Source organism: Cajanus cajan, chromosome 2 (assembly GCF_000230855.2).
Source record: "Cajanus cajan strain Asha chromosome 2, NIPB_CcT2T_4, whole genome shotgun sequence".
NCBI lineage: Eukaryota > Viridiplantae > Streptophyta > Magnoliopsida > Fabales > Fabaceae > Cajanus > Cajanus cajan.
Window position 1 is genome coordinate 59,335,332 of NC_138518.1, and position 21,253 is coordinate 59,356,584.

The 21,253-nt window shown below is 33.3% G+C and overlaps 1 protein-coding gene across 1 annotated transcript; it reads right to left on the bottom strand.

Moving 5' to 3' along the window:
• Positions 1–13,397: 13,397 nt before the first annotated feature.
• On the bottom strand, positions 13,398–20,952 carry LOC109818566 (ABC transporter C family member 3). The gene is made up of 10 exons (XM_020384067.3): positions 18,241–20,952; positions 17,957–18,043; positions 17,013–17,660; positions 16,675–16,839; positions 16,006–16,300; positions 15,564–15,778; positions 14,736–15,041; positions 14,559–14,622; positions 13,770–14,009; positions 13,398–13,670 (listed from the first exon to the last, which is right to left on the bottom strand). The coding sequence occupies exons 1-10, from the start codon at positions 20,608–20,610 to the stop codon at positions 13,552–13,554; spliced, it is 4,509 nt and encodes a 1,502-aa protein (XP_020239656.1). The 5' UTR covers positions 20,611–20,952; the 3' UTR covers positions 13,398–13,551.
• Positions 20,953–21,253: the final 301 nt, after the last annotated feature.

Genomic DNA, 21,253 nt, shown 5'->3' on the forward strand with positions numbered 1-21,253 from the left:
GACTCTTTTGATTTTCCGGTTTTGTTGCCTCTGCGTAGGCTGTTATCCACTGGGGGATTTTGTCGTTTTGTTGTGATTAGCCTCTTCTGTTAGGCAGATCATCTTGACGCTTGATGTTTGGCTGAGAGCCGGATTCCACTTGGGGAATGATTATTTGTCTTTTGTGATTTTTCTCTTTTTGAAGGAGTGCCTTTGAGTAGGCGAATGATCTTGATGTTCAGTGTTCGGCTGAGTGCCGGATTCCGCTTGGGGAATGGTTATTGATGTTTTTTTGATTTTTTTGCTTTTTGAAGGGATGCCTCTGAGTAGGAGACTGGGGATTTGAAGTTCTTATGTATCCCAGAGTATTATTTAGAAAGCCTCTTCAGGCTTAGCTTCACTCATTGCTTGAGTTGGAAAGCTATTCTCCACTGAGGAAGTATGAGTCCTTTCGACTTGGATATTCTGTTTGGATGATCAAGCCTTCCTTGGGGAATCTAGCTTTCACTGGGGAATTTAGTCCGAGCGTGGAAGCTGAGATATCTCTGAGGAGTATTATTTCGGCGAGCCTCTCCAGGCTCAGTTATTTTGGAGAGTATTATTTCGGCAAGCCTCTCCAGGCTCGGTTATGATGAGAGAGTATTATTTCGGCGAGCCTCTCCAGGCTCAGTTATTCTGTATGATGAGAGAGTATTATTTCGGCAAGCCTCTCCAGGCTCAATTATTCTGATGAGGGAGTATTATTTCGGCAAGCCTCTCCAGGCTCAATTATTCTGTACGAGTATTATTTTGGCAAGCCTCTCCAGGCTCAATTATTCTGTGGGAGAATTATTTCGGCAAGCCTCTCCAGGCTCAGTTATTCTGTATGAGTATTATTTCGGCAAGCCTCTCCAGGCTCAGTTATTCTGTACGATGCGATTGATTTTCTAAATCTTTTGCCTTTTTTGTCGTTTTTGGGCTTTTCCTGTATTTTTTTTTGTCGTTTTTTGGCTTTTTCTGTATTTTTGCCTTTTTTGTCGTTTTTTGGCTTTTTCTGTATTTTTTGCCTTTTTTGTCGTTTTTGGGCTTTTCCTGTATTTTTGCCTTTTTTGTCATTTTTTGGCTTTTTCTGTATTTTTGCCTTTTTTGTCGTTTTTTGGCTTTTTCTGTATTTTTTGCCTTTTTGTCATTTTTTGGCCTTTTCTGTTGACTGTTGTCATACACAAGCAATTTTTCTATTTTTCTATTTTATGCAATTGCCTCATGAAGAGGTCTTTGAAAATTTCTTTGTGGCCAATACGGCCATATCCATTTCAGTACGCCCGTATTGAGTTGAAAATTTGTTCATAACCCTATTTTTAGTACGGGTGTACTGAACATGATACGGGTGCATTTGTTTTTTCTGAAGTTTGATTTTTTTTTTTTTTTTTTTTTGAATAAACAGAGAATAAGTGATCTTCCATTACACCTATCATCTGTATGCATGTATGCGGTATGATGCACCTAATTCTATTTGATTCATTTTTCAAAAGAATTAATCGATGCGTTTCTCTGTTTGTATTTTGCCATTCCTCTAGACGGGCTGTGCGTTGCCGATTTCTGTAACCGAGGAATGATGCGTGTTATATTGAGATTCGGCGTCATCAACCAAATGATCCTTCCCTTCCTCTAGAAGATATGTCAACCCTCCTATTGACCACTATATCTCCATGTTTCCACTAGATTATCCTAAAATCGCTTGGGACAAGAGAGAAAAGAAAGGAAAGGTATATATTTGCTCTGAAGTTTGTGTTTTAGAGGGGTTTTTATTTTCATTTTGAAAAATGGTTTTTGTAAGAATGGCTGGCCAAGGTAGGCTTATTGTGTTTAGGCTTGTTTGATTAAACACTTATGAAGTTAAGAAAATCTTTGTTTATTGACGTTGTGATTTTGACAACTTAGATAGCTTCCCTTGAACCTTTCTTGAATTCGGCTTGTGGTACCATCATGGATTTTTTTTTTGTTTTTTGATTGTCCTTATTTTTGCCTAAAACACCCTTTTGTGGAGTTTTAGCGGACTTTTGTTTTTGTTCATTTTCGTAACCCTAACTTTTGCCTAGGTCACCCTTTTCGTGGGATTCCTAGCGGGTCTTTTGCTCTTATTTTTGCGCAGCCCCCTTTTTGGGTTTCCTGCCGAGCTTCTTTTACTTTAAAGGATTTCTTTTTATCCATGATGGCACTTGTCGAGGCCAAGGAAAGGTGCTCTAAGTTGTCACGCACACTTCCACATAAAAATGATGCGGGTTTATTGTTATTAAGACAATTTTAACCTCATTCATGCTTATTCAAACAGGGTTAAAATAATGTGGTCTAGAATTTTATTATAAGCAAGAAGAGAAGCAGTAAGAAATAATAAAGAATGATTTTATTATAATCATAATGGAAACATGTGCCCTATCGAGGCTCGGGGGTCGGGCTGTCCCCGAGGAGTAATCTCTAATAGTCATCGGGTCTATACATCCCTATCGGAAGGAGAAGAACATTTGATGACGACGACCGGCCTTGACGTTTGTGAACCGGCCTTCCTAAAGATCTGGCTTAAAGAACGTCGAGAAGGATCTTGGTTCCTCTTCGTCCTTTGATCTTTATTAGGGTTGTATCCTAACCCTTGTTTCCCCGGATTATCCTTGATAGTAGGTAGCTCGGGAATTCCTTGGGAATCTTTGCCAAGTCCTTGTCCCGGCAAGTATCCGTTCTTGGTGAGCATGTAGGCTACCTTCTTCATTTCTCGGGGAAACGTTTCAACATTGGCAATCTCCAATGCTTGGAAGGCGGTTTCTAAAGCTTCCTCTGCTGCATCCACGTAAGGTATGGCGGATGGCTTGCTGATGAGTATGTCATCTTCAGCTTGTACAGTCACCAGCTTGTCACCCACTATGAACTTGTCACCCACTATGTCCTCCTCGGATTCTTTATTTTCCTCAGTTTTCTCCTTTTCTTTTCCTTTATTCTTGGGAGCTTTATCATGAAGATCTTCGGGAGTGTAGATCCTGCCACTCCTAGTCATGCCCCCAAGTCCAGCGATGTTGGAGATATCGCTGTCGGCAGAAGAATGGATGTCGTATATCCATGGCACAGCCTTATTTGATTCGTAGGGAAAAGGCCTTGGAGTAGTGATCCTTAATGGTGTTGGACCTTCCCCCTTGTTTGTCTTGATTACCAACAACGGAGTTGATGTGTGTTCGCTTGGCGCGGTTGTTGGCTTACACTTGATAACGAACGGCGTGCGATCCATTCTTTGAACATACGCATCGATTAATTCTTTCTTTTTATTAATGTTTATTAATGAATTACTAGGAGGGATGTATGAAATGCAAATCTAGATCCCTCCATGATCTTTGATGAGAATGCATGATATGAGATGATGACGTTGAATATGCATGCATTGTGTTTATTCAACTAAACATTATCATGTTTTTAGGATGTCCCTAAGATGATGCATGATATTGCTAGGTTTGGATAAATAACCCTTTTTTTTCTTCTTTTTTTTTTGGGTATTTTGTTTTTTGTATTTTTTTGGGTGAAAAGGGAAACTACCTATATGAATGTGATGAAGGTAGATGTTAACACCATGCAATGGAAGATTCTTATTCCTATTTATTCTTATTTTAAAAAGGAATGTTGTATGTTTAAAGAAATGCAATGTATGCTCAAACAATTTCACATAATCAATGCACAAACAATTCACTCATCCACGAACAGTCACGAGCGAATCACGAGGTAGGGGTATCCTGCAGAAAAGTGCATATTCAAGGTGGTTCTAACTGTTCTCACCGGTCTGAGGCCCCCAAGGTGCCCCCATTATAGGGACCCAATTCCTCTCGTCGTAAGTCGATGGAAAGTTCCAACGCACTGTCGGACTTGAGTTCATGGTTATCACCTTGAGTGATGCTTTCCGACAACGGTCTACGGGCACCTATAGACCCATTCGACAACCGGCCGTACTAACATCCACTCCCTATGGCTTACCACTCATGCCCCCGGGTATAGAGGGAACTGTTGTGTGCAAAGGTTCGTGTGCAGTTTGTATTTCAAACAATTGCGGAAAATTAAACAAACAACAGTTATTAAAGCCAAATAGATAAACATGTTATCATACAAGTGAGGGGTAACGAAGTAATTTTAAACTATTATTTTAGAAATAATCCATCACTAAATGGAACTGACTCTCAAGGCTTCCCCAGTGAAGTTGCCATCTGTCGCCACCGGCCCGAAACGGGCTTTCGGCATTCGCGAAGGATGGTTGGACTCTTTTATTTGTTTAAAAATATGGATTGCTAGAATGACTTATTCTCAAACTGAGACCTTGTCAAACGAGCAATTTTATTAAAAGGCTCACCAATCCATGTTAATCCCAAGCGGGACCCTCCATGGATTAGCGGTTTTCATAAAAAGGAAGGGTTCATGGAGTCGCCACCAATGTTTTACTCAAAACATTGGAAAAAGAAGTTTAAGGCAATCGATTCAAAAATCGACTTCGGCCATGACAACTAGAGTCGGGTAAGGGAGTCGGTTACGCGTGGGGAAGGTGTTAGCACCCCACAGCGCCCCTTTCGGGTTCCCTATGACAGATTATTTCTAAAAATAATAGTGCGAAATTACTAAATTACCCCTATTTATTCTAAACAATTATAACTTAACTATCTACATGATGACAGTTAAATATACACACAGAAAGCAGTAAAAGGAAGGACTTAAGAAGAAACCTTTGAAGCGTGCTTTTATATTCAAGTAAAACTGGGAAGCTTTTTGGCGTTCCCTCGCTCTACAAGCCCGCTCGCTCCCTCCTAGAAAATTTTAACTATGGAAATCCGGAGGATTTCCCTTCGACTCAGTTCGAGACTCAAGCAAAAAGCTCAGAACTCGAGAACTTTGTCGGATCAACTCTCCGAGTGATTTCTAGGCAGAGCACTGCTCAAAAAAAACCCAAAATACTCAAGAAGAGGGTTAAAACTCAGTGTAAAAGTGTAGAATGACGTCCAAATGACGTCTTATTTATAGGGAACAGGCGCAATACGGGCCCTGGAGTCAATACGGCCCGTATTGAAGTTTTGAACTACAATACGGCCGTATTGAATTTAGTACGGCCGTATTGAAGTTCAAAAAAACTCAATACGGCCGTATTGAGTTCAGTGCGGCCGTAGTGAAGTTCAGAAACTTCAATCCGGTCGTATTGAGTTCAGTGCGGCCGTATTGTAGTTCAAAATGTTTAATACGGCCGTACTGAACTTTTGGGAGGCCGTATTGGGCTTCATTCCCTCCACTTCCTTATTTTGAGCTTATTACAAGACCTCTAGACCTACAGAGAATCCTCCTAGGGCCTTCCATGAGTCCTTCTGGCTGACTTTCCTTTGGTAGGGTAATGAAATCAAAGAAACTCACTCCTCGATTTATTGGTCCTTATCAAATCCTTAGAAAAATAGGTCCTGTTGCTTACCAAATTTCTCTACCACCTTTTCTTTCTAATCTCCATAATGTCTTCCATGTGTCTCAGTTAAGAAAATATATTTCTGACCCTTCTCATATAATAATGCCTGATACAGTACAATTAAAGGATAACCTTACATTTGAAACAATGCCTGCACAGATCGCAGACAGGAGGATCAAGCAGTTGAGAGGCAAACAGATTGCACTGGTAAAGGTAATCTGGAATGATGTTACTGGAGATGCTACTTGGGAACTCGAAGAAGAAGTTAAGAAAAATTATCCTTACTTATTTTAAGCAATAAAAATTTCGAGGACGAAATTTCTGTAAGTAGGAAAGAATTGTAATATCCCAAATTTTATTAAATAAAACAAGTTATTTTGATTTTAAATATTTATTGAGATTATTAGAAGGTTTATCATATTTTTATTTACGTATTTTACTATTTACATATACGTATTTTACTATTCACATATACGTATTTATGTATTTATGAATAGTAAATATATTATTATTTTAATGAATAGTAAATATAATAATATTTTAGTAAAAAGTATATATGATTAGAATGCCAATCATTCAAAGGAAATACGTAAGCCCTTACGTAAGTTTTCAAATAATTATATTAATATTAAATTATATTATATAATATTATGAATAGTAACTTAAGAATTGTTATAAATAAGAGACGGAGGTTTTGAAAAATGATACAATCGAAGTGGAAATTTAGAGAGAAAGATAGAGGGAGAGAGAGAGAATCCAAAAGAGGAGGTTCTGCTCAAGTTGTAACTCTTGTTTATCTAGGTAAGGGGGAGGAGAACCTTATCTTTTTAAAATTTTATATACTATTATGTGTAATTATTTATGCATTTATTTGATTATATTTATTTAGTGGGGTGCCCCTAACCTCACTATATTTATATATTTATTCAGTGAGGTGTTCCTAACTTCACTATATTTATATATTTATTCAGTAAGGTGTTTCTAACTGCACTATATTTATATATTTATTCAGTGAGGTGTTCTTAACCTCATTTAACTACTTAACTTTTAATTACAATGTTTATTTATGTTATTATTATATTTATTCAGTGAGGTGTTCCTAACCTCATCTAACTACTTAACTTTTAATTACTATGTTATTGTTATATTTATTCAGTGAGGTGTTCCTAACCTCATCTAACTATTTAACTTTTAATTATTATGTTTATTTATTTACGTTATTATTTAGTGGGGTGTTTCTAACCTCATATATTTGTTTAACCTTTAATTACTATTACTTATTCTATGATTATTCTTAAATCTATTTTGAGTAATTTTTTTATGATTAATATAATTTGTTAAAATGTCTTTTACTCATTTTAAAGATAATTAATACTCTATGGCCATAGACGATAAAGTTTGAATTATTTGTAGCTGGAGGTTTAACCTTGGGGATTTAAATGAGTAAGAAATGGAGGTGGAATATCTTTTGGTTGGTATTATAATGATGCTCATTTATCCTGACTAGTCACTACAAGTATAATTCAAATTTTATTGTATCAAGAAAATCTAATATTTAATCTGTATATATATATATTTACATATATATATATATATGTTAAAATTTTATTTATAAATAATTATGTTTTTTTTGTTCGAATTATTGTATTTATTGGATATTGTTCTTACTCCTTTCTTTTCTTTGTTTTTTTTTTAAATTAAATATATTATAAATAGATGGATCAACTTGAGATTCCAGATCATTTTGCTGTTATTGTTACTGCTGTCCTACATGGAAGGAAATTGGAATATGGAGGCTATTTGATGGATCTGTTATAACTTTACTTGTCAATCATATTATTTCAATTGTAATTTTCTTTCCGTTATGAATATATATATATTGTATTAAAAGAGTAAGGAAAAGGAATAATGTGTAAAATAATACGTTATTCTAAATATTTTAGAACGATATGTTATGTATTAAATTCACAAGATATTCTTTTCTTTACTTTTATTTTTATTAAATAAATATATAGATATTGTTAATGATATAATTGCGAAAATATTATAAAATTTTATAATTTTATATTGTATAATTTGGGTATTAGAATTAGGCGTTACATAATATATACATTTCAAAATATACTAAAATATGAACACTTTGATTACCTTCGAGTTGTTGTTTAATTTTAACAAAATTTGATATAAACATATAAAGTGATATAAACTTTCAATCTAATGGTTGGATTTACAAAATTCACATTTAATATAAAGTTATTGAGCAGTGTAATACTTAGTAAAAGTTACACCGATGTTATTATAACCCTTATCATTTTAAAATATATAAATTATTATTTAAACTTTAAAATTTATAATAAATAATTTAAATTGTATCATAATTTTAATTTTAAATAAAAATAAGTAGATTGTTAATTATGCAAGTAAGTATATATATGTATATATATATAAATAAAGATTAATTAAATATAATATAATTATTATTATTGCTAATATAATTATTATATAATTTTTATATTTTATAGCAGTCTGGACACACCAAAATGAGAAGGATCCAAAAATAGTATAAATATGAGATTGTATAGTTGAGGATGACTTAAATGAATTAATTTGTACCACTTATACTGACAACATGCATCTGCTTTTCGGTAGCTTATCTCATCAAGACTCCACAGTTAAGCGTGCTTAACTTGGAGTAATATAGGGATGAGTGACCTTCTGGGAAGTTTCCCAGAAAATGTGTAGTAAGGACAAAACACGTTGAAAAGTGACGTGTCGTGAAATAACATCCTTGAGAAGCCAAATATGAGTGTTGTTACATTAATAAATTTATTAAAATTAAACAAAAATTAAACCTGATACTTTTAAGATCGGTTATTTCGTAACCAATCTTAAAAGCTATACTTTTAAGATCAGTTAAATAACCGATCTTAAAAGTTCGTCTCTATTAAGATCGATTCTTTAACCGATCTTAAAAGTCAAAAATAACTGATCTTAAAAGTCTTTTTTCCACTAGTGGTTTCTCAAATGCAACAAATGATCTTAGGAAGTGCCCTACTATTTAAGTTGTGACTTTACTAATAAATTTTAATTTAATTATTTTTAATTTTTCAATTTTTATAAAATATTAATGGGTTAAAATTATCATCATAGTTAAAGTATAAGCTATAATGATACATAATATATGTATATATGTGTTGGCATATGTTAATACATATGTAGGTATAGATTATAGTGACAAATCATATATGGTGACTTATGTTAATACATTTATTCCTACAATTATTACAAAGTGTAGATATAGATTATAGTGACACTCAATATATGTGGTTAAATTCCATTTAAATAACGAAGAAATTTGGCACAAAGTATTGAACCTAAGATAGAATCATTTTGGCATCAACAAAAACAATCCTTAACCCTACTTTACTTACCTCACAACCAAGTTAGATTAGTCTAAGGCAAAGCTTTAAGACACTAGTGTGAAATATAAAAAAAAAAATCCCATTCAAAATTTGCATTTAAATTATGTGTGAGTATATGTCAAGAGTTTTACCTACATATATTATTTCTAACAACACTTTTTGTATGTCATTATAAGTAACATTTCTTTTATTTGGACTTTCATGTCATCTAGGTATGTTGTATTCTTTATATTATAAGGCCATTAGAACTCGTGGTTGCATTTCATGATTCCTAGAAATCCTTGAGATACTTTTTTGCTCAATTTTTGTTAATTAAGTAGATAGTTGCTAAAAATTATAAATCCTTAAGATACTTTCTCTTTTTGCAAGTGAATTGGATAAATAAAAGGAATTCCTTAAGCTCTTTCATTTGTCCTCTGGCAATTAGGAACCATATTTACTCTTTCTATTAGTATATTTGCGTTTTTTTATTCTAGAATTTTCAAGTTTAAAGTTGTAGGCAACTTATGCTCCACATATCAAGAAAGATCAAAACTTAACCATTTAATTTTCCACACTTTAATTTCACACTTTTCTTAACTAGTACACTGGCATGTAATATTTTATACATACTTTTTAGGATATAAGGAAAGCAATATGTGAGATGCTTTGCTCATGTGACAGATGTTAGCAAAGAAAATCATGAGAGTTCTTTAAGAAACTATTTTGAATATGTAAATTAAATATTTCCTTAATTTTTTTGTATAGTAAGATAAAATTTAAGTTTGTGATCGATGGTTAGTCATAAATTTGAAGATTATTATTATTATTATTACTATTATTATTATTATTATTATTATTATTATTATTATCTTTGGTATATTTATTATTTTGATAGAATTGTAGATTTAGTATTGTTAAGAACTATCATGTAATATGTTGATATATGTGTTGATTAATTTATAGTATTGATGGATGTGTGGCTTTGACATATTAATCTTTTTCATTATAAGTTGGGTATAAATAAAAATTAGAAGAAAGAATTTTAAAAAAAAAATACATACTACATCAGTTCATTCATAAATTTATGTAGAAAGTGTTCAACATATCATATCAATTTGTACGAGAATCGATGTTATTTTGTGCACTTTTGCATCAATTTTGGATCCGATGTAAAATGTCTAATACATTGTATGTCACTTGAATCTACATTGCTTATAGAACTAATGTAGATTGTCCAAACAAACTGATGTAGAATATCCCTCTTGTTAGTGTTCTTCACAAATTTATGAGAGATATCTCTGTCACAAGTTTATGAGGGATTAGCCTTCATCACAAATTTGTGAGGGACTTACCTCTGTCACAATTTGTAAAAGGACATGTATCTGTCACAATTAGTGAGAGATATTATTTTCTTCCCTAACTATAATGAAATAACGAATAGTGAGAAAATCACTCTATAGAGTCTATTATTCACTTGTCAAATTAATAAAAAAAAACATTTATTATTCTACTATTAAATTAATTAATATAATATCATTTTTTCCAAGCAATAATTTATATAAAATAAGCATTTAAATAACACCAAAAGTTTCTAAATAGCTATTTCAAGTTTCATAAGTTCTAAATAAAATATATCATTGATAATAAGCATAATTATTAATGATAAGAGAAGAGCAATTTATTATAAATTTTTAAACATTTACATTGTCATCTTCTTGCTAAGTATTTTGATCATCTATAGGAGGTTGTGGAAAATGTTTGACTGGTTGAGAAACTTGACCCAAAGAAAAACTCTCCATAAATTGTGTCAAATTCTCATGATCCAAACGTATTCTTTTTGTGAAGCACGAATCATCTCTAAATGAGTTTGTAATTGTTCCTTTAAATAGACTGGGAACTAGACTCATCATTACCTCATATTCAGATGTTGAGATGTCATCAGGTGATTTGGGAGAGGAAGAAAGTTTATTCTTTCTAGCCTTTGAACCTAGACCAAATATTCTTCCTTTTTGTTTAAACCTCCAACAACATCATAAAAGATACTATTGTGAGACTAGGCACCAAATGCATCACCCCCTAATACTTGTTGTGACTCCTTCTTTTGCAAAATAAAAAAATTGAATTAAATTAATTGTGTTATGCCACTAAATTATCGTTCTCAAAACAATGAATAATATGTTCACATCTCAAAATCAATATAGAGGGAAACCAAGTTTAAAACAAGAAAATAAAATATCAACACAAATTATTTGTAGATTATCTTCACAAGATATATTAAGTAGCTAAATTATAAAAACATTTACACCAAAAATATATCTAAACCTTTCTTATTATTATAATAGGCTTCATTTATTGGACAATATGATAAATTGGTTGACCTAACTAACGATAAAGGCAATGTGAGTGACAAGTCATAGTAAGGCTCATTGGTGCTTAGTTAATGACAAAATGGAGAAGATGGTTACATAAAGTTCATTATGTCAACATCTTCGGTCACTTTATCTATATTATTATTAATGATTAGGTTCAAAGATTTTTTTTGCCCTATAACATGAGAGACTTTACCAATGAGAGTTTATTAGCATATACATGTTGTTATTAAGGTTTCAACTCGACATATGATATTTACACTCTTATGTCATCATTTCTTGAGTTTTGAAATAGGAAAAGGTACTTAGTGGTAGATATTGAAGAAGCTAATGGGCATGTAGGGATATATGGATCTTTGGAAATAATGGAGGATAGGAATGGAAAGTGAGAGAAGGGTTTGGCTCTCCCTAGCCCCCATCCTTGCAAAAGAAAAAGGGCGACTTCAGGATCAAATTTAAAAGAAGTGAGTTTAAAACTTTTAAACCTAACCCATCTTTGTTAGATTTTATTGCGTTTAGGAAAACCTGTGAAAAACTTGTCACACATTTTTAAAATTTTAAGTTTCTTTAAATAAATCACATATTAAGTTCTTAATTATATTTTAATTTAAAAATATGTAAAAATTAATAGTTAACAAAAAACTTAAAAATGAAAAACAGGAATTAAACTATATTTTTAGTAAATTATTTTTAGATCAGAAAGCTAATATCATTTCATTGATGATGAGAGATTGAGTAAAAGTTGGAATGAAAAAACTTAGCACAAAATTGTGATGTCCTTGCAAGACAATCAACAATATGATTAGCTTATATCTTCAAATAAAATGAACCATATATAACATTTTCTGAATGAAGAAGGTATAGCTAGCCAGAATGGTGCCAAATTCAAAATTATCTTGTTTCATGTTGTCAATGGCATCAATCATGTCTATACACTATCTCAACAATGATATTTTGCAAGCTGAGTTCATGGATTCTCATAAGAGCATGAAAGTGTGCCATTGCCTCGTCTTCAGCAGCAAGTGGAAGCCTCTTTGAGATGAAGGTTTTGCTGATACAAATGCTCCTGATTCATCTCTAATACAAATAAATGATGGCTTGATCCAATGAGTAGGAGTATTGCTATCTTAAGTAAATGATAGAAAAGGGTAGGTGTTTTTTGCGAGCTTGTTTCCATGAGAAGACAAATTATTTTGCAAGTTGGATAGATATAAGTGAAGGTTTTGTAATAATATTGTCCCAAACTTTTTCATTTCTCGTGCGTTAAAAGGGTCAAACATTGTTGAGATATCCGATTTTTGTGACAGAAAGATGTTGCGGCAATTTAAACTTAAGATCAGCGAAGTCTTCTACTGAATCAATGAAAGGAGCCAAAGATTTCCAAAATCTACCGAATTGCCATATCTAATTTGCATGATTACATCCAATAAAAATATGCCAATAATTTTCTATATTGTTTTCAGTGTGGACAAATTCCAGAACAAGTTATCTTCTAGATATCAATCTTTCACATGTAACACGAGCCATCCTCTAAAAAAAATTGATTTTTTTTTTTGTTTAGTTTCAATTCCCGTATAGTCCTTCAATTTCCTTGAGCTCGAAGAGATACACTATCAATTACTTGCTCTATAATGAGAGGATGATAAACAGACTTTTACAACCCATCCTTGCATGTGATAAACTTTATTCACGAAAATGTCATTTGAAACTACGCTCTTTTTATTAAATCTTGCTCAAACATTTTATAATAAGAATTTCAGAATAAATTATTACATTTAAAATGAACTTTGATACCATCTTAAAATTTGGATTTAAAACCTAATAATCCTACAAAATTGATTTTATAAGGTGAGATTTGTCTAAATTTTATATTTATTGTCGATGTGAGACTAAACATTACCTTTGAAACCACAATTATGGCAAGTAAGACTACAACTAAGTGAAATTATATGTGTCTACAATTGAAATTCTTCGACAGTTAAAATTATTTAATACAAATAAGATTAAGCATTAAAATTTACCAAATTAACTAAATTCATATGATTATATAGTGTTTTTACATTTAATAAATTATCTTTTTTAAATATTGGTCGATTTGCATGTATCATTAACTAATTTCACTAGAAATAATTATATTCAAGCTGGAAACAGTTACATGTCTGGAACTCGAACTCAAAATCACTTATTAAGTTAGAACAATTCCTTAACAACCATTTTTCCTAGTTTTTATTAAAGAGTACAACTGTGCAATAGGATGATATTCTATTAAATGAAAAGAAGACACATTATTTATCATTGTAATTTTCCCAGTTCTTGACAAAGAACCAAAAAAAAACAAATCGAAAAGGAAAAACTATTTTAGTAGATCAAAATTGGAATTGGACCTAGTGGAATACTCTGCAACAAGCTGAGCAAAAGAAGATAACTTGTCCTCTAGCAACTTTGTTGGAGAATCATACTCCTCAATAAGTCCTGCATCAATGTCCAATAAAATCATATATAAAGGTACATTAAATTAAAGATTATTATGTTCAAAGAAGAATGTAATATAACAGCCTTTTCAATTCTCACCTTGATTAAGTAGTAGAACCATATCACTATAAATGACTGAATTTATTCTATGTGCAATGGTAATGACTGTGCAATCACAGAAATGTTGCCTAAGAGTTAGCTGGATCAAATTATCTGTAGCTGTGTCAACAGATGCAGTAGCTTCATCTAGCACCAGGACCTTACTCTTCTTAAGCAACACCCTGCCAAGGCAGACCAATTGCCTTTGCCCCATACTCCAATTCTCTCCATTCTCACAAACTGCAGCATCCATTTTAGCAATAGATTCATTCCAAAATCAATGTAATATATATATTATATTTATGGTTCAATTACCTTTTTTAATCTCTATAATTTCATATATTTTACCTTTTTAATACCTATACTTAAAGCATTTCATTTGAGTTCCTATAGATAGTGTTTTTTTTCTTTTTAATCATTGATGTCTATTTTTATAGGACCTAATTAAAAAAAAAGAAAAGAATTGTATATATAGAAACTAAAATAAAATAGTTTTAATAATAAAAGTTAAAAGATAAAGTTCATGAAACTATAAAAATCAAAAAATACTTGAACCTAAATTTAATTTTTCGTGTACTATTAGTGTATTGATATTTACACTAACCAATTAGAAATCACCCTAGATTTGAATTTAAAAGTAGTTATCACTTATCACAAAAAAAATAAATAAATAAATAACAACCTTATGATAGTTTTATGATTAGATGGTAGTATAAAGAAACTTTACACTGTCAAGGTATTTAAATTAAATTTGTATATATTTATGCTCAAAAAACTTAAAAGACAAACCTGCAGAGTCTAGTTTTCCTTCTTTCCTTCTAACTTCCTCTCCAAGTTGACACTTATCAAGTGCCTACATAGAAGAGTCCAATGAATTAGGGAACTTATAATTTGAGGAACAACCAAAAGTCAAACATTTTGGATAGAACCTAGTCTGCCTTTGTGTAGTAAATAAAGCCAACCCACCTCCCAAATTTGTTCATCTGTGTACTCTTCAAGTGGGTCCAGATTGCTTCTCACAGTACCCTCAAACATGGTTGGATCCTGAGGAATAATGCTCAGTCTTGACCTCAAATCATAAAGTCCAATGGAAGAGATGTTGATGCCATCTATCATAATTCTCCCAACAGTAGGCTCAATAATTCGGAAAATTGTTTGTATGAGAGTTGATTTACCACTTCCTGTTCTCCCAACAATTCCAGTTTTAAGTCCTCCTTGAAATGTGCATGTAAGGCCATGCAACACAAATGGCATATGTGGACCATAACGTACCTTCATCAAATGCATAGCATTATTACAAAAATAACACAAATATCAAGCACTAGACAATGTGCCTATGCCATGACTCCATGACAAAACTTGCATACAAGGCACAACTTTTTTCTGTTCAAAAGCTAAATTCAAACCATAAAGGACAAAACACCTTAGCTCAAGTTTTGTAAATCAACATGAAAATCATAAGATAATTGTTAGATTTCATCTTAAAACCAATTATCATTAAGTGAAGTTGTCCAATAAATATATCAGCTACACCCACAAAAATTGAGACCGGGGACATGGGACCTTCCAACATCCCCCTCCATAGATGCCTGCCAAAACAGGCGAGCTTACTATAATAGGCAGTTTACCGAGATGTGCTATCAGCTCTAATATCATATTATATTTTATTTTAAAATTGATTGGCATCAAGTGAAGTTATCCAATAGATATATAAGTTACTTCCAAGAATTGAAGCAGGTTATGTGGGCCCTCCCAACAATAATAAAGTGCAAACATAATAAGAACTTCAATTACCTTCAAGTTATGAATATCAATCCTTCCATATGATGGCCAAGAATGATGTGGCTGGTTTTTTTCTAAAACAAGAGGAGGCTCACTAGGAATGGAAGTATACTGAATTATTCTTTCTACTGATATAATTTTGGTCTCCAAGTTGCAAAGTTCCCATATCATCCATGATTGTATAATGTTCAGATTAAGGCCATAGGTTACAGCTAAACCAGCAACACCTTCAAAAACAAAGAGAAGATTGGGGGGATTGTGTTTTAATGCTCCATTATGAGCTTTTTTGGATGCAAGCTTAAAAAAACTTTTGAGATTTTTACTGAAAATAAACAACTTTTTTTCAGTAGAGAAGCTCTAAAAATAACTATTACTTTGTATCCAAACAAACTCAATATAAAAAAACATACTGAGTTTTGGACTGGCAAACAAGATATCGGGTTGGAGTTTGTACCTGAATTTAGGAATCCTTGTGGAATAGATACCAATAATATCAAGCAAAAGGAAAATGTGATAGAAGACAACATATCTAATCGGAAGCACAACCATTCCATTGCACCAGCATTGTTGAACTTGGGGCGAGAATATCCATCCACCAGTTTCATATTTGTTTGCTGAAATCTTGGCACCTGATCAAAGCTCCTGATGGTTGATGCACCTGATATTGTTTCAGCAAAGTGTTGAATGATAGGAGCTTTGCATACCCCAGCTAAACGTGATAGTTCCCGGGCTGATGGTAAATAATATTGCTGCAACAGTGTTTGTAAGATGTCAACTCATACATTGGGTATGTTTAGAAACTTCTCTAAAAGTATTGTTTAAAAAAAAATAGGAAAAAAATTGAAATAAGTTCCTCCATAAGTTAAAACTAGTTTATACTTGTGTTAAAATTTTTTTGAAGAAGTTAATAGGAGAGAACTTCTACAAATTATCTTATGCATAAGCTAATTTTAGTTTATGGAGAAGCTTATTTCATTTTTTCTTCCTATTTTTCTCTCCCATAAATGTTTGTGGAAGGGTTTACCCAAACAGACAATACATGGTGCCAAATAAAATTTGGCAAATAGTCTAGGCACACTTTAATATCTTGTAATCAAAGACAGCAAGGTGGAAAATAAAATACCTGATACCAGATGCCGATTGCTGTAATAGGAATAAAGACAGTGAAAACCTGCCATGCAACTTGAGACATAACCATTATAATTCCAAGAAGATGGATCACAGAGAAAGCAAATGCTCCAATTTGAAAAGGAATGTCTACATCCACTGCACTTTGGTCAGTAGAAGCCTGCAAGGGAACAAAGAAATGAAAGTTCAAAAAAAAAAAATATTACTATATACATTGAAAAGTGAAAATAAGTAACAAAATGGATGCTAACCAAAAAGATATTTAAGATTCAAATACCCTTCTGAAATCAAAACAAAAGAAATGGATAGTGTGATATTCATAGTTTCACATACCCTATTAAGGATTCTCCCACTTGGGGTGGCATCAAAAAATGACATTGGAGCACGGAAGATGCAGAAATGCATGTTTTTGAAGAGTAAAGTAGCTGTCTTGTAACCAGCTGTGGCAACAAGTGTTGCTCTTGCAAGGACACAAACAGAACTTCCTATGGCCAAAGCTAAATACACAACTATAAGCATACTTCCTGTAACAGGTGGCTCAGAATCTTTTGAGATAGGAGTTGCCCAAGCCATCCAATAGTTGCTTCCAATTTGAAGAAGTTGAAACAAAATTTCAGCCAACAATATGAGTGGTATAAGTACTCCTCCATACGCTGCTGTGATATATTTCCAATAGACTGAAAACCCAACTTTACCTTTCTCCCTTTCTTCTTCTTGAACAAGTTGGCCTTTTGGATCACATTTATCATCTTTTCCATCATTTTGCACATCTTTGCTTTCTATTTCTTCAACACCATGAGAAAGAGAGACACGTACATCATTCTGTGTTATACTTATTTTATCAGATGCTGTCCCTCCATCTAACGAATCAATTGCAGACAAAGCTTCTTTATGAGCACCAACAAGTTCCATAAAATCAGTACCTGAGTTGAGAAGATCATTATATTTTCCACATTGAGTAATCTTCCCATCTTTCATGACCTATCAACAAGTTATAATTTGATAAGAATGGTATTGTTCAAAGTAACTAGCAGAGGCAAAAATGATGAGCTGAAACGTGTGTTTTTTACTACACCATGGGACAGGTTTATATTTATGTGTGTGTGTGTGTCTGCGCTCAATTCATTCAATACACATGATTAGGAAATATTTTGTTACCCCAAAATAGGATATCATGCATACTTACTAAATGTCAAGATATTATTCACAACAGGTATGAAGAAAACAAGCAAACTCTGTTTTGAATTAATGAGAATACAACTCTGAGAATTGCTCACCAAGATAAGGTCAGCAGCAGGTAAGAACTCTACTTGATGAGTGACATAAACCACTGTTTTTGAACTTAGAAGGCCCAGTAAGCATTCCTGTCATATACATAAAATGAAAAAGCTCATTTACTGAAATACTGATACAATGTTCGTGCTATCAGAAGAACCACATTTGGCAAATGTTTAAGTTGGTAGTTTCTAATACATATAAAGAAATATAGTAGAGTAATAGACTAATAGCACTCTCTATAGTCTATATCGCAAATTATAAGAAGCAGCAGATAATGAGTTACCTTAAAAAGGTGAGATCCTGTATGAGCATCCACAGCACTAAACACATCATCAAATAGATATATATCAGCATCTTGATATAGAGCACGAGCAATTTGTATTCTTTGTTTCTGTCCACCACTCAAATTTATACCCCTCTCTCCTATAATAGTTTGATCTCCAAATGACAAGATATCTAGATCCTTCTTTAGGCAACAAGCTTCAAGGACCTTCTCATACCTTTCCCTTTCCATATCCTTTCCAAACAATATATTATCCTCAATCTTGCTACCTTGTATCCATGGTGACTGAGCTACATAGGCCTTTCTTCCACACACCTTCAGGATCCCTGATTTCTTTGGTACTTCCCCCAATATACAAGAAAGTAAAGTAGACTTGCCTGACCCAACAGTGCCACAAACAGCAACCCTCATGCCATGAAAAACTCTGAGATTTATATTTTGCAATGTTGTTCTTGGGGAAGCTAAATCCCAAGAAAAATTTCCATCAACTACTTCAATTGCTACATTAGAACTACCTGGTGGAAGCTTCTCCACAATATCAGATTGCATCTCATCCAGACGAAGGAAAGATGCAATCCTGTCAAGAGAAACCTTAGTTTGTGCCATCATTGAAATTGTGTCTGGAAGATTATAAATGGGTTCTTGGAGAATCTGGAATGTTGCAAGTGCAGATAAGATCTTCCCTGACTCGAGGGGGATCCCTATAAGCAAACAAGTACCAAACGTAACCACTGACACAAATGCTGGGGCACACCAGAACACAAATATGGTCACGGCTATAGTGTATATAAATTTTTTTAACCAACCTTGCTCAATCTTTCTGAGTTCAGTTATCTTAGACAAAAACTTCATTTCCCATCCTTGCAGCTTGAGAATCCTCATATTCCTTAAAATCTCAGATGTTGCTTTCATTCTCGCATCTTTTGACTCCATCAACTTGTTCTGAAACTTCTCTTGGGTTGAACCCAAGGGAATGTTTGCCCACATTACAATGAAAATTGCAACAAAGCCAGCAATTGAAGCAAGGCCAAGGTTTCTATACAAAATCAACAAGGCTACAAAAACCTGTAGGACTACTAACCACAAATCATGTAGGTGCCAACTGAACTCACCAACTCTTTCTGCATCAACACTCATGAAGTTTATTATTTCTCCAGTAGTGTGGCCTTGCTTGGATTGGAATGAAAGATTCAAAGCTTTATCATATATGATTGCCACAAGCAGTGCTCGAATTCGTATTCCAACTTGCTGCAACCTAAAGAACCATTGCCTATGCGCCAGGCACTCCACAAGCTTTGCCACAGAAAATGCAAACACCAAAACAAGGCCTTCATTTTCAAATTTTTGTTTTCCATTAAGGTATTGAACAAAACCATCAATAAGATAGGGACCAACAAAAGAAGCCAGGGTATTTATCAATGCAAGGATAGCTGTGAAAATTATCTCTTTCCAGGCTGAGAATGCTAATGACTTCACTAACTTAAGTGTGGTCACTGTGTTACTTCCTCCACAACATGCATCAAGCTTATCCCTAAAAGTTGGAAAAGCTCCAATTAAACTGTCTCTTTTGTCAAGTTGAGGAACATCCTCAAGGTCCAAAGTCTTCTTCTTTCCAACAGCAATCAAAGGACCAACCCAAGAAAAGGTAAGAAGGCAAAAAATTCCAGCATTAGAGTAAGGGGTAACAGTGTCACTCCCCTTGATCTCTTTTGTCCCTAACATATCACTCTCTTTTGAACCACCATTCAAAAGAGATTCTTGAAGAGTACTATCTCCCACTCCACCCTCATTTTTCACAAAATTTCCCAAGTAACAGAAGAACAAACCCACACAAACAGAGAAAACATTAGAAACCAAGCACTGAATAGGCACAGCAGCATGCTTTTCATAGAGAACAATGTCCACTGTAAAGCAATAACCGGAAACAGAGAGATAGAACACACACCAAGCTCTAAAGAAGAATGAAAATATTCTTTCCCTTGAAATGAAGAATGCCCTTTGCAAGCAAACACCACTGACACCCCAAGCAACCGTTTTGAGCACCAAATCCAAAAGGGTCACAAGCTTCTCTTCTGACCAACCATTTCTAAACCAAGAAAAGTAACCAAACAAAAAGAGTAGAAGATTGAAAGCAGAAACAACCAGAAAGCAAAGCCTAGTCCTTGAAAACAAGGTATTATTAATTTTCTCTCTGGAACATTCTTTGGCTCCAACTGTGACTTTCTTCCACACCAGTGACACTGAAAGCACTACTAGCAACACTAGATGAAGGAAACAAGATAAGCCATGCATGAAAACCGGCTTCACCAAAAATGTCAGTAAACTACTTTCAAAGTGTCTAAGAGAATGGAGTGATGCGACAAACGACATGATATACTTGAACAGTTGAGCTTTGAATGAATAACAAGGAATTTGAGTTTGTTGTGGAACCTTACACTATGAGATGAGTGGTATCAGAATGAAAATGAAGTTATGGTCAAAGAAAGAAAACAAAACATGGAAGGGACGTAAGGCAAGACTGAAGAGGTTGAGGAAAGTGCAAGAAAATGGAGGCTATGTTTTCCAGGTAAATAAAGTGGGAAAGAAAAAACTGGTTAGATCATGGCAGTGGAAATGAATGCATAACATGTCACTGTACATGAGAGGTGGAGAGAAGGTGATACTAGTATATAATTGGTATGTACCCACCAACAAGTCTTAATTCAGTTGCTGTATAGAATAATATTGGCATGTGCCCAACAGGGTATTTAAAACTTCTCACGTCTTAATTAATTACAGTTGCTATATAGACTATAATAAAAATATAGAGAAGTGCGGACATCGTGTTCTTTGTTTTTAATCATGCACTCCTTCGTGTGTTCATCAATTTTTTTTAATGACATTAATGTTTTAAAGTTAATAATTTAAAATTAATTTATATTTATAAAATATGAATTTTATTGATTAAACATTAATTTAATACTCGTATTATATAATTTGTAAAATGTATGTTATGTATGTGAAGTATCAATCT